General features: G+C 45.2%; 2 protein-coding genes across 2 annotated transcripts; one reads left to right on the forward strand and one right to left on the reverse strand.

Moving 5' to 3' along the window:
• The first annotated feature begins 2,371 nt into the window (after nt 1-2,371).
• LOC102461593 (olfactory receptor 5AP2-like) lies at nt 2,372-3,316 on the forward strand. Its single transcript, XM_006111825.2, has one exon. The coding sequence runs from the start codon at nt 2,372-2,374 to the stop codon at nt 3,314-3,316; it is 945 nt and encodes a 314-aa protein (XP_006111887.2).
• A 7,207-nt stretch (nt 3,317-10,523) lies between these two features.
• On the reverse strand, nt 10,524-11,462 carry LOC102461352 (olfactory receptor 5AR1-like). The gene has a single exon (XM_006111824.2). It carries the CDS (start codon nt 11,460-11,462, stop codon nt 10,524-10,526), a length of 939 nt encoding a protein of 312 aa, XP_006111886.2.
• Nucleotides 11,463-12,573: the final 1,111 nt, after the last annotated feature.

Here is a 12,573-nt window from a genome sequence, read left to right on the forward strand (position 1 = left end):
TCTGAGAAACAAAGGTCAGTCTTCCCACTATCTCCACATCCTTTGGGCAAATGAGAGAGATTAACAGAGCTACAAGGTATGTGAACACAGCAGAAAGGAAAAAAACCCTCCAATGTCAGAGAGTCTCAAGAGACAATTCACAGCTGTGTAGACATTCAGGTTCTGTTTGGAACCCAGGTCTGACACCCAGAGTGGCGGGCGTGTGATCAGCTATTGCCTACGTGAGCATGAGAGAAAGGGAGGGAGAGATTTTCTTTTACATGCCTGCACACCAAACTCTTTTTCTCTTGAAGCGGGATTTCTTCCTAACCTGTTTGTTACTTCTGCTACAACACTTCCATGCTAGTTCCGGGAGCCAAAAAGGGTGGGAGGGTTTCAACCCTGGTGTAAATACAGCCTCTCTTTGCTTAACTCCTCCATTTCTTCATATCCCCTTCAATGATATACACCTCCCCTTTGTGCCTGTTACCTTCGCTATCTCAAAAAGAATTTTGTTTATTGGATTTACCCCAGGGCTTTATGCCAAATGGGAGCTTTTGGCTGACGTGTCATTGTGAAGATATACTGATTCCTGACTGATGGAAAGGTGCTAGAATGCCAGTATGACGCTGATTTTCAAACACCTCCTCCATCTTTCACTTGAGTATTAGGTTGTTGCAGAGAACACAGACTCTCAGAATCACAGGGTTAGAAGGACCACATGGGGCGTGTTCTAGCCGAGCCGCCTGCCAAAGACTTGTTATGTCTAACCCACCCAAGTCCTATAGCATGAACATCTTGCCAAGAATGCTAACGGCAGATTGGAGAGCATTTGTAGGAGCACTGTCAGCAGATCGAGGGAAGTGATGATTCCCCTTGATTTGGCACTGGGTGGCCACATCTGGAGTATTGTTCCAGTTTTATGCACCTTCTCCCCACCCGCTTCCAGAAAGGATGTGGACAAACTGGAGGGCAACAAATAATTAGTGGGCTGGGGGCATTTGACCTAGGAGGTGACGCTGAGGGAACTGGTCTTATTCAGTCTGAAGAAGCGAAGAGTGAGGGGGGATTTGAGAGCAGCCTTCAACTTCATGAAGCGAAGTTCCAAAGAGGATGGAGAGAGGCTGTTCTCAGTGGTGGCAGATGGCAGAACAAGGAGCAATGGTCACAGGTTGCAGTGGGGGAGGCCTAGGTTGGATATGAGGAAAAACTCTTTCCCTAGGAAGGTGGTGAAGTCCTGGGAGGGGGTGGAATCTCCCTAGGGAGGGGGTGGAATCTCCACCCCTAAAGTTTTTTAAGTCTGTGCTTGACCAAGCCCTGTCTGGGATGATTGAGTTGGGATTCATGAACTCGATGCCTCCTGAGTTCTCTCCCAACCCTCATCGTCTATGATTTTATCCAGCCTCCTTTTGAAAATCTCCAGTGAAGGAGATTCCACAACCTCCCTTGGCCGCTCTCTTCCATTGCCCTATCGTTCATGGGATCGTAGTGTGATCCCATCACCTCTTGTTCTGCCGTCTGCTGCAAGACAGAACGACTTGTCTCCACTTTTTTTTATGTCACTGTTTCACGTATTTGGACACAGCTCTCATGTTCCTCTTTAATCTCTTTTTCCAAACTTTGCTCACATGGTTTGCATTCCATCCCTTTGATCAACCTTGACACTGACCTCTGGGAGCATTCCGGTTGCTCTACATCCTTTCTAATGATGCCAAGCCATCTCATACCATGAGCCTATATTTGAAAATACCTACTAGGGAGGCAGAGTTTTAAAATTCGGAACTGTCCGTTCTATTTTGTTTTGTTTTGAAATGTCTGTTCTTTAAAAGCAGAGAAATCTTGGAACAGACATAAAGTTTCTTTTGTATCTTGACTTTCTACTGTATTTCACAATGGGTGTAGCTGCCTTCCACTCCATGGCTATGTCTAGACTGCAGGCTTCTTTCAAAAGAGGTTCTTTCGAAAGCATCTTTCGAAAGAGCCTCTTTCGAAAGATCGCGTCTAGACTGCAGGCGGATCTTTCGAAAGAGCAATCCGCTTTTTCGAAAGAGAGCACCCAGCGGGTCTGGATGCTCTCTTTTGAAGAAGCCCTATTTACATTAAAGAACGCCTTCTTTCGAAAGAGGAACTTTCGAAAGAAGGCGTTCTTCCTCGTGAAACGAGGTTTACCGCCATCGAAAGAAAAGCCGCGTTCTTTCGAAATAATTTCGAAAGAACCCGGCTTGAGTCTGGACGCAGGGGAAGTTTTTTCGGGAAAAGGCTACTTTTCCCGAAAAAAACCCTGAGTCTGGACACGGCCCATATCGTTAATCTTGATTCATGAAATATTTGAAAGCTTTAACTTGTCTGTGTTTCTCCTCTACCCCAGCAGCGCTGATCACATCTGGACAATATGGCACAAGGCAATGACAGTGGAGCGTCCGTATTCATCCTTCTGGGATTCCCAGGCAGTCGGTCACTGCAAGCTGTCCTCTTTGGGATGTTTCTGCTGATCTACACCATGAGCCTCGTGGGGAATCTCAGCATGATCACTTTAATCATGATAGAGACGCGGCTACATACTCCCATGTATTTTTTTCTCAGTAACTTGTCTCTTGTGGACATCACATATTCTTCCACTATTGCCCCTAAGACATTGGTGAACTTCTTAGTGGAGTATAAAGTCATTTCTTTTGCTGGCTGTTCCACACAGTTTTTCTTTCACTCCTTCTGTGCGTACTCTGAGGTTTCGCTTCTGGCCGTGATGGCGTACGATCGCTTTGTAGCCATTTGCAAGCCGCTGCTGTACACGCTCATTATGTCCCCGAAGGTCTGTATACGACTAGTAGCAGCATCCTATTTGTATGCTTCTATTAATACTGTGGTGCACACAAGCACCTTGTTCAACATGTCCTTCTGTGGTCCCAACATAATCAATCATTTCTTCTGTGACATCGCTCCGCTCCAGAAGCTCTCCTGCTCGGACACTCTCAGGGGTGACATTGTGCATTGTGTCTTTACTGCTTTAGCTGGAATGAGCACTTCCCTGGTCATCCTTGTCTCCTACATTTCTATCATGCTGGCCATCTTGCACATCCGCTCCAATGAGGGCAGACGTAAAGCCTTCTCCACCTGCGCCTCTCACCTGACATCCGTGTCCATTTTGTACGGGGCTCTGTTCTTCATATACTTTCGGCCCACCTCCGGCAACCCATCAGATTACGACAAAGTGGTGTCTGTCTTCTATACCTTGGTGATCCCTTTGTTGAACCCCCTGATCTACAGCCTGAGGAACAAGGAGGTGAAGGATGCTCTGAGAAGGACAATATACCAGAAAATTATTCCTCACTGGATCTAAGGACTTGTCTTCACTTACCCAGAAATCGATGATCTGGAGATCAATCTCCTGGAGTTCCTTTTAGTGTATCTAGTAAGGACTCACTTAATCAGCTACTGATGTGATTCCTGTTGACCCCATTACTGCACAGGGTCATGAGGAGCAAGGGAAGTTGATGGGAGAGTTTCTCCCATTGATTTTTTGCATTGGGGATGCAGAAATTTGACCGAAGGTATGTTGAATGCAATATGTGGAGTTGCGTAGGTCAACTGTCTCCCATACAAAAAGTTTCTTGATATAATCATGAATAGAAAAAGTTTCTTGATATAATCATGAACAGAAGTGAGAAGAGCTGGCCTGAAAACGGAATTTTTCCGATTTGGAAAATGTTGACGTTTTTAAAAAAATCATAAGAACGTGCAAAAGTCCATCTAGCCCAGGGGCCTGTCTACTGACAGTGGCCAATGCCAGATGCCCCAGAGGGAATGAACAAAATAGGGAACCATCAAGTAATCCCTCCCTTATCACCGTTTTCCAGCCTCTGACAAACAGAGATTAGGAACACAATTCCCACCCATGCTGGCTGATAGCCATTGATGGACCTAACATCCCTGAATTTATTAAGTTCTTTCTTGAGCCCTGTTAATGTTTTGGTCTTCACAACATCCTATGGCAAGGAGTTCCACAGGCTGTGTGCTATATGAAGAAAATCTTCCCTTTCTTTGTTTTAAAAGTGCTACCAATTAATTTTATGTGATGACTCCTAGATCTTATGTTATGGGAACAAGTGAATAACTGTCCCTTATTCACTTTTTCCACACCAACCATGATTATTTAAACCTCTATCCTATCCCCCGTCATCTCCTCTTTTCTAAGATGCAAAGTCCAAATCTTTTTAATTTCTCTTCATATAGGAGCCGTTCTAAACCCATCATTTTTGTTCCCCTTTTCTGAACTTTTTCCTATGATAATGTGTCTTTCTTGAGATAAGGCGACCACCTTTGTATGCAGTATTCAAGATCTGGGCGTACCATGGTTTTGTATAGAGGCAATAAGATAATTTCTGTCTTCTTCTCTACCTCCTTTGATTAAATTCAAGACAAAAAGTGAAGATGTCAAATATATTTTGTGGGATAGAAACTCTAAAAATTGCAGGTTGAATTGCTTTAACTTTGGGTTCATTGAAGTCTTGGGTCTCCTGCATCCAGGGGTCTGGCAGAAATATGGATAATAAATCCCCTGGAGTGAGAAGTGAGGAACTGATCCAGACTAAGACAATCTCCAGGAAAGTCTCACTGAGATTCCTCACCAGGGTAGTAAGAAACCTCACAAAGGGAGTGATGGCCAGTGCTCCAGACACTCAAAGAGCCCCGACTTTGAATTCAGCACAAAGTTGCAGTTAATTATTTAGGCTGGATTTTGCAACGGGCTTAAGGCAGTGGCTCTCAAAGTGCAGTATGTCTCCCCCCGCCCCCACACACACACCTTTGGAGCAGGGAGCACGCAGCACTCTGGCCTTGTTTTGGCCAAGCCCCAACCCCACTAAACCAGCTCAAAAGAGGCAGCGAGCAGAACCATGCTGCATTTCTCAGATCAGCTGGGGGAACAGCGATATAATCAAGGGCTTTCTTAGTGGGGAAGGGGGAAGCAGGAGAGAGTGTGAAGAGAAAGCAGAAGAAGTGGCTCTATGCTGCATTTCTCACTTCCCTGCCACCCAGATTGCTGGGGGGAACACCAGTATAATGATGGGCTTTCCCTGCTGCTCTCATTGGCCAAAGTTACAGCCAATGGGATCAGCAGGAGACCATATTGGGACCCACGAAGGCACAGAGTTAGGTCAGCAGCTCCCTCCAAGCCCAGACTCTGTACCCCAGTCCTCTGCATTCCCTTCCCCCACCCTCCTGCCAAGTTCCCAAGCCCACAGCTTGCTCCTACCCCAGGGCTAGTGAAAGATAATCTGCTGGCTGGATGTGGCCCATGAGAGCCCCCATGTGAAGGGAGCTGAGTTCCTATCTCTGTGAGTGTTTGCAAGGCTCTGTCTACACTATGAGGATGGGCCTCTTGGGTGCCAGTGACAAGCAAACTACAGATGTTTTCCTCCATCTCTGCAGAGGGCCAGAGGGCCAGCTGGTCAAGCATGAGCTCTGTGGGGTGAGGGAGCTGTAGCTCTACGTCCCTCTTACCGCCACGCAGCACTGGGCTTGGAGCCTCCCTCCTCCGGGGGCAAGCTGCTGCACAGGTGGGCCATGCTGGGGCTGAATTTGTCCAGAGAAATTCTTTAACCCCTTCCTGGCCAAGGTGGGAATCACTGTTCCCTGTAAGCTGAGCGCTCGTGCAAATCACTCAGGAGAGATTCTAAGGGTATGTCTACACTAGCCCCCTAGTTCAAACTAGGGAGGCTAATGAAGAATACCGAAATTGCAAATCAACCCCAGGATTTAAATATCCCACGCTTGATTTTCATGTTCCCGGCTGGTCGCCATTTTAGAATTCCACTAGCCCGGAGTAACTGCCCGCGTCTACATATGGCAGTGAAATGGAAGTCCGATTTAAAGCCCCTAATTCGAATTATCTGGTAAACCTCCTTGCAGGAGGATTACCAGCTAATTCGAGTAAGGGCTTTAAAATGGACTTCCGTTTAACTGCTGCATGTAGACGCGGGCAGTTACTCCGGGCTAGTGGAATTCGAAAATGGCAACCAGCTGGGAACATGCAAATCAAGCGTGGGATATTTAAATCCCAGGCTTGATTTACAATTTTGGTATGCTTCATTATCCTCCCTAGTTCGAACTAGGGGGCTAGTGTAGACATAGCCTAAAGCCACCCGACAGATTAGCAGAGCGCCCATAGTCAGCAACATGAGTTTCTACCGGTGGTGCACATCCACACATCACAAACTTTATTGTGAACAGGAAGGGAAAAAATTAAAGGGAACACTGGTGGAAATCTCTCCTACCAAAGCAGCTGATTGCACAGGATGGGCTAAGTATCCCTTACAAATCTGCCCGTTCCCTTTCTGTGGCTATCCCCTTCCAACGCCAATATCAGACACAGATGTGATGTTTTCAAAGTAACCATTTCTATGGTCTGCTTGGAGGATGCTCTTGTCACATTTCAGGGCAACTGCACTTGTATTTCCCCTTCCACGGTCCAGCACATTCTAGTCTACCAGCCCTTTGGCCATCACTTCTCTTGGGCAGAGACGTGCACCTCTATACAATTCAAGTCTTTGATCTCCAGGACCAGCTAATCAGAAAGAAAAGAGCCTTTCCTTGGGGTATATCATGAAAAGACTTTTATTTTTTGCATAATTGGAGATGGGGAATTTGCATTAACCTCTATCTATATATTTCTCAGGAAATCCACTTCACACTTATTGTCCCCAAAAAGAGTCCATTCTTGTCTGGGGGCATGTTCAGTGTAGTCCTTTGAACTCCCAGGCCTCATATCAGAACTCCCCCCTGGAGATATTATATGCTATCATAGCCCGCAATACTACATAAGCTTTGAACTTCATATCATAAAGATTTCTAAGGGCACCACAGGAAATTGTATTATCTGTGACTTAATGCCTCAGGTGTCTAGCCATCACCTCTCTCAGGGCAGGGAGACACTTGGCCTGGGAATTAGGATATAGGCCCTGAAAGGGCCCCAAAGATCAGTTCTTGGACCGATTTTGGTCAACATCTTTATTAATGATCCGGATGAGGAGATGGATTGTACCCCCAGCAAGTTTGCAGATGACACCAAGCTAAGGGGAGAGAGAGATTTGCTGGAGGACAGAGATAGGGTCCAGAGTGATCTTGACAGATTAGAGGATTGGGCCAAAAGAAATCTGATGAGGTTCAGCAAGGACAAGTGTAGAGTCCTGCACTTGGGACAGAAGAATCCCAAGCATTGTTACAGGCTGGGGACTCAATGGCTAAGTAGCAGATCAGCAGAAAAGGACCTGCGGATTACAGTGGATGAGATGCTGGATATGAGTCAATCATGTGCCCTTAGGTTAGGTCCATAAAAGGCTATTAGCCAGGGGATAGGAATGGTGTCCCTGGCCTCTGTTTGTCAGAGGCTGGAGAGGGATGGCAGGAGACAAATCGCTTGATCATTGCCTTCGGTCCACCCTCTCTGGGGCACCTGGTGCTGTCCGCTGTCGGCAGACAGGATACTGGGCTAGATGGACCTTTGGTCTGACCCAGTACGGCCGTTCTTATGTTTTTGTAGCCAAGAAGGCTAATGGCATATTAGGGTGCATTAGGAAGAGCATTGCCAACAGATCCAGAGAAGTGATTATTCCCCTTTATTCGGCTCTGGTGAGGCCACATCTGGAATATTGTGTTCAGTTCTGGGCCCCCCGCTATAGAAAGAATGTGGACGCATTGGAGAGGGTTCAGTGGAGGGCGACCAAAATGATTATGGGGCTGGAGCAAATGACCTATGATGAGAGACTGAGGGATTTGGATAGTCTGCAGAAGAGATGAGTGAGGGGGGATTTGATAGCAGCCTTCATCTGCCTGAAGGGGGGGTTCCAAAGACGATGGAGACAGGCTGTTCACAGTAGTGATGGATGGCAGAACAAGGAAGAATGGTCTCAAGTTATAGTGGGGGAGGTCTAGGTTGGATATTAGGAAAAACTCTTTCCCTAGGAGGGTGGGGAAGCGCTGGAATGGGTTACCTAGGGAGGGGTGGAATCTCTACCCCTAGAGGTTTTTAAGTCCTGGCTTGACAAAGCCCTGGCTGGGTTGATTTAGTTTGGATTGGTCCTGCATTGTTCAGGGGGCCATACTTGATGACCTTCTGAGGTCTCTTCCAGCTCTATGATTCTATCACAGCAGGTCTGACCTTAGTCCAGCTCCTGAATTTGCATTCTCTCTCAAAAGCTATGCCATTGAATCTCAGTGACCAACCAGCTTTCACAAAGCAACCTGCCTCTATGTAAAGACAAAAAGCCTTACTGATAAAATATATCTTATAACCATAAAAGGGTCTAAGGAAAGCACATCTGCCTCATGAAGAGCCAAACATCTTCCATATGGAGACCTGGTAGCTTTTAGTATTCAAATCCCTCCACCTATGTTTTGCCCCCTTGATGAATGGTTTGTGCGAGTTTGCAAGACAGTTTCATTGGAGTTATTCCAACTTTGAGCAGGTATGTTGGACCAGACAATTCCTGAGGTCTCTTCAAAGCTTAATAGTCTATGATTTTGTCAAAATCAAGGCCCCTCAGCTTGGTTTCAATCCAACCTTTATACTTTAAAGACTATTTTTCAGGTCTCTTCAAACAGGCAAAAACAATTACTGCCACTTTTCCCAAAAGGCAAAGTGTCAAACCCTAGCTTTTGCATTAGTTAGGTTAGATCTTCACTAAATGGAAGATTAATGCTTCCACGATTGATCTTCCACAGTTTGATTTAGCAAGTCTTGTTAAGACTCCCTAAATCAAACTCAGAGGGTGTTCCCATCGGCAGCCAGTATTCCTGAGCCTGTGAGGAGTAACGGAAGCTGACAGGAGTATTTTCTCCCATTGATCTCCTGCTGAGGGGATGAAGGGAAAACTCAAAACAAGGTACATTGACTCCAGCTATGTAATTAACATACATATCTTGATTTGATCTTGCCTTTTAGTGTAGACATGGCCTCACCCTCTAGTGAGTCCAGATTCCACGGGAAACCCACCCAGTGAAACCAGAACACACAAATGCATATAACACGTATTGATACAAAGAGCTTTGCATAGTCTCTGCACACCTTTTCATATGACAGTCTGACATTGTCATGTTTCCTGAGTTTTTGCTCACCAACATACAGAAAACATTGATAAATTTAATGCAATAGCCTCAACATCATGCCTGTGTTTGTCCTTTCTATCCCAGAGGCACATAGAGGGCCAAATTCTGAGTAAATGTAACTTGGCTGAAGTCATTTACTTCTAATGAGGATGTTTTGTTTGTATGTAATTCTGTCAACTGATCCTTAGAGGAACAAACTCATACAAAGATGAAACAGAATGGGCTGCTGATGGTTAAGTACAAAGTTGTACACGAGTGGACTAGCATTGTGTAAGACAGTGAAGAAATTCTCTAAAATGGGTCATTGAGACATGTCTTTTACTGTAGGTATAATTCTGCAATGGAATCTTCTAAACATGACCAGAGTCCTCCAAATTATTCACTGGTGTGAATGTCTCAAATTTTTAAAATCTAAAAGGCAAATAATAAAACCCACATTCAGTTATTATTATTATAAAATATTAGCAGCTCACATCCTTAAGTCAATTAATTTTTTGTAAAATAAGGAAAAGGTACATGCTTCACTTAAATTATTGTATTTTTCAAAAATACAGTGTTATTTTTATGAAGTTAATGTTTATTTTGGATTTCTTAAAAAAGGGGATTGTTAAAACTTTTCCCTTTTATTTTTTTTGTAGTAATTTTTTTAAGTGGGAATTTCATCAAGTGTATTTTTTTCTTCATCCCTATAAACTTTTAATTTGCTAAGTTTTAACAAAAACAGCTATAGTCAATTTGTTACAGTCAATGTTATTTGACACATTTTCTTCTTGTTTCTAACACTTAAACATTGATTTAGCTATGCCAAAGCAAAGCGCTACTCCAAATGTCTCTGTTTTATCTCTTTTCTGTAAGGTTTATTGAGAAGCAATCCTGTTCCAGGGTCAGCCTATTTTTCTTGCTCCCCTTGACTCAGTCTCTTTCAAGAGTCGCTCAGTTATGTCAGTTTTGAGGAATATACTTGATTTGGTGATTCTGTCTCTTTTCTGTTTGGGAATGTCTGCACTTACACCCTACTTCGAACTAGGGATGCAAATGCAGGCATTCAAAATATCCCATGCTTCATTAGCATGATCTCGCCGGTGTGCTGGTTCGAAATAAGGTTACTTCCCTTTTTTTGTCAGCTGTGATTCAAACTAAGGGGTTTTGTTTGAACTAACGCGTCCCGGCGCGCACTTCCTGGTTCGAATCAGCTGGCAAACGGAATAGCGCATGGGCGAGATTATGCTAATGAAGTGCGGGATATTTAAATCCCCACTTCATTAGCAATTTTGGTTGGCTACATTTTCATCCGTGGTTCAAACAAGGGAGCAAGTATAGACGTACCCTTAGACGTAGGAGGCACAAGATTGATTATCCACAAACATCAAACGAGTGATGTAGAGAACTCCCTCCCCTCGTCTCTCCCGCTTCTTCTTTAAACCCATTCCCAACATTCAAATTCACCACGAACACATCTTCCGACCTAACATCCTTGTAAAGGCCTCTTTCACTTCCTTGTTCCTCATGCTGTAGATCAGGGGGTTCAGCATGGGGATCACATAGGTATAAAACAAAGAGATGATTTTGTCATAGTCCATGAGGTACTTTGAACTGGGCCGCAAATACATGAAAGAGCCTGTTCCGTAGAAAATGAAGATGGCTGCTAGGTGGGAGGTGCAGGTAGAGAAAGCTTTGCGTTGGCCCTTGGAGGAGTTAATCTTGAGGATGGCAACCACAATGTATATATAGGAGACAAGGATGATCAAGAGAGTCGATGTTACCACCACAGCGGTACAGGCGAAATGTACAAGTTCTGTGGTGCGGGTGTCCGAGCAGGACAGCTTCAGGAGAGGGGGCACGTCACAGAAGAAGTGATTGATGACATTGGAGTGGCAGAAGGACAACCGGAATATAAAGATAGTTTGAACGACTGCATTCAGGCAGCTCACTAGGTATGACCCCAGCACCAGTGTCATGCAGAATCGTGTGGACATGATGACAGTGTAGAGCAGTGGGTTGCAGATGGCCATGAAGCGATCGTAGGCCATGACCCCCAAGAGGTAGCATTCACAGGTCAATGCGATGCATAAGAAGAAGTACTGGAGAGCACACTCAGTGAACAAAATGGCTTTCCTCGCAGACTGTAAAGTCATCAGCGTGCTGGATGTGAGAATTGTGGTGTAACTGACATCTAGGAGGGCCAGGTTGCTGATGAAAAAGTACATGGGGGTGTGAAGCCGGGAGTCCATCTTGATTAAGGTGGCCAAGGTGAGGTTCCCTACAAGGGTCAGCAGGTATATGAACAGAAATATGACAAGGAGGACGACTTGCAGCTTTGGGTTTTGTGTGAATCCCAGCAAGACGAACTCGGTCACGACAGTGTGATTCCTCTCTGCCATTATTCCAGGTGCACTTTCCTCCGCAGACAAGAATGCGAGGAGGACACTGGAGGAGGAGACAAATAGGGGCTGAATGCAAAAACCCCGATCTTTGTCACTTTCTACAGATCATAAACTCTAGGCTATAGGGTTGGAAAACAGAGGGGTGGATACAGCTGCAGCACCTCTGGGGCTGTTGTGTTGCAGGAGGGGTAGCTCAGTGGTTTGAGCAGTGGCTTATTAAACCCAGGGTTGTGAGTTCAATCCTTGCGGAGGCCATTTGGGGCAAAAATTTGTCAGGGATGGTACTTGGTCCTGCTGTAAAGACAGGGGATGGACTTGATCACCTTTCAAGGTCCCTTTTAGTTCTAGGAATCTCCATTAATTTAATTTAAAACCTCCTGGCTTTGGGCACAGTGTGGCCTGGCACCGGCTTCCAGACTGCACATAGGAACCCCTTTGTGACTCGGACTTCTGGCTGCTAGTTGCAGGGACCTGGCCACTGGGTACGTGACTGGTCAGAGGCCAGAGTTCTGCAGCAGCGCTCATAGAATCATAGAATAATAGGACTGGAAGGGACCTAGAGAGGTCATCGAGTCCAGCCCCCCGCCCTCAAGGCAAGACCAAGCTCTGTCTACACCATCCCTGACAGATGTCTATCTAACCTGTTCTTAAATATCTACAGAGAGGGAGATTCCACCACCTCCCTTGGCAATTTATTCCAATATTTGACCACCCTGACAGTTAGGAATTTTTTCCTAATGTCCAATCTAAACCTCCCCTGCTGCACTTTAAGCCCATTACTCCTTGTCCTGTCCTCAGAAACCAAGAGGAACAAATTTTCTCCTTCCTCCTTGTGACACCCTTTTAGATATTTGAAAACCGCTATCATGTCCCCCCTTAATCTTCTTTTTTTTTTGCAGAAAAGCGTCCGTGCCAATCTAGACGCTCTTTTCCGAAAATGCTTTTAACGGAAAACTTTTCCGTTAAAAGCATTTCTGGAAAATCAAGCCAGTTTAGACGTAGCCCTAGTGTAAATGGAAAATAGACTTTAATGGAGTATCCCCAGCTGAGGGTGTAGCCTTCTGAGAAAAATCAGAACTCCAAAGTCCATAAATCTGATCTCCATAAG

Source organism: Pelodiscus sinensis, chromosome 4 (assembly GCF_049634645.1).
Source record: "Pelodiscus sinensis isolate JC-2024 chromosome 4, ASM4963464v1, whole genome shotgun sequence".
Taxonomy (NCBI): Eukaryota; Metazoa; Chordata; order Testudines; family Trionychidae; genus Pelodiscus; species Pelodiscus sinensis.

Bases quoted from the DNA above. Each gene is read 5' to 3' on its own strand.
- LOC102461593 (XM_006111825.2), top strand. From the start codon at position 2,372: ATGGCACAAGGCAATGACAGTGGAGCGTCCGTATTCATCCTTCTGGGA.
- LOC102461352 (XM_006111824.2), bottom strand. From the start codon at position 11,462: ATGGCAGAGAGGAATCACACTGTCGTGACCGAGTTCGTCTTGCTGGGA.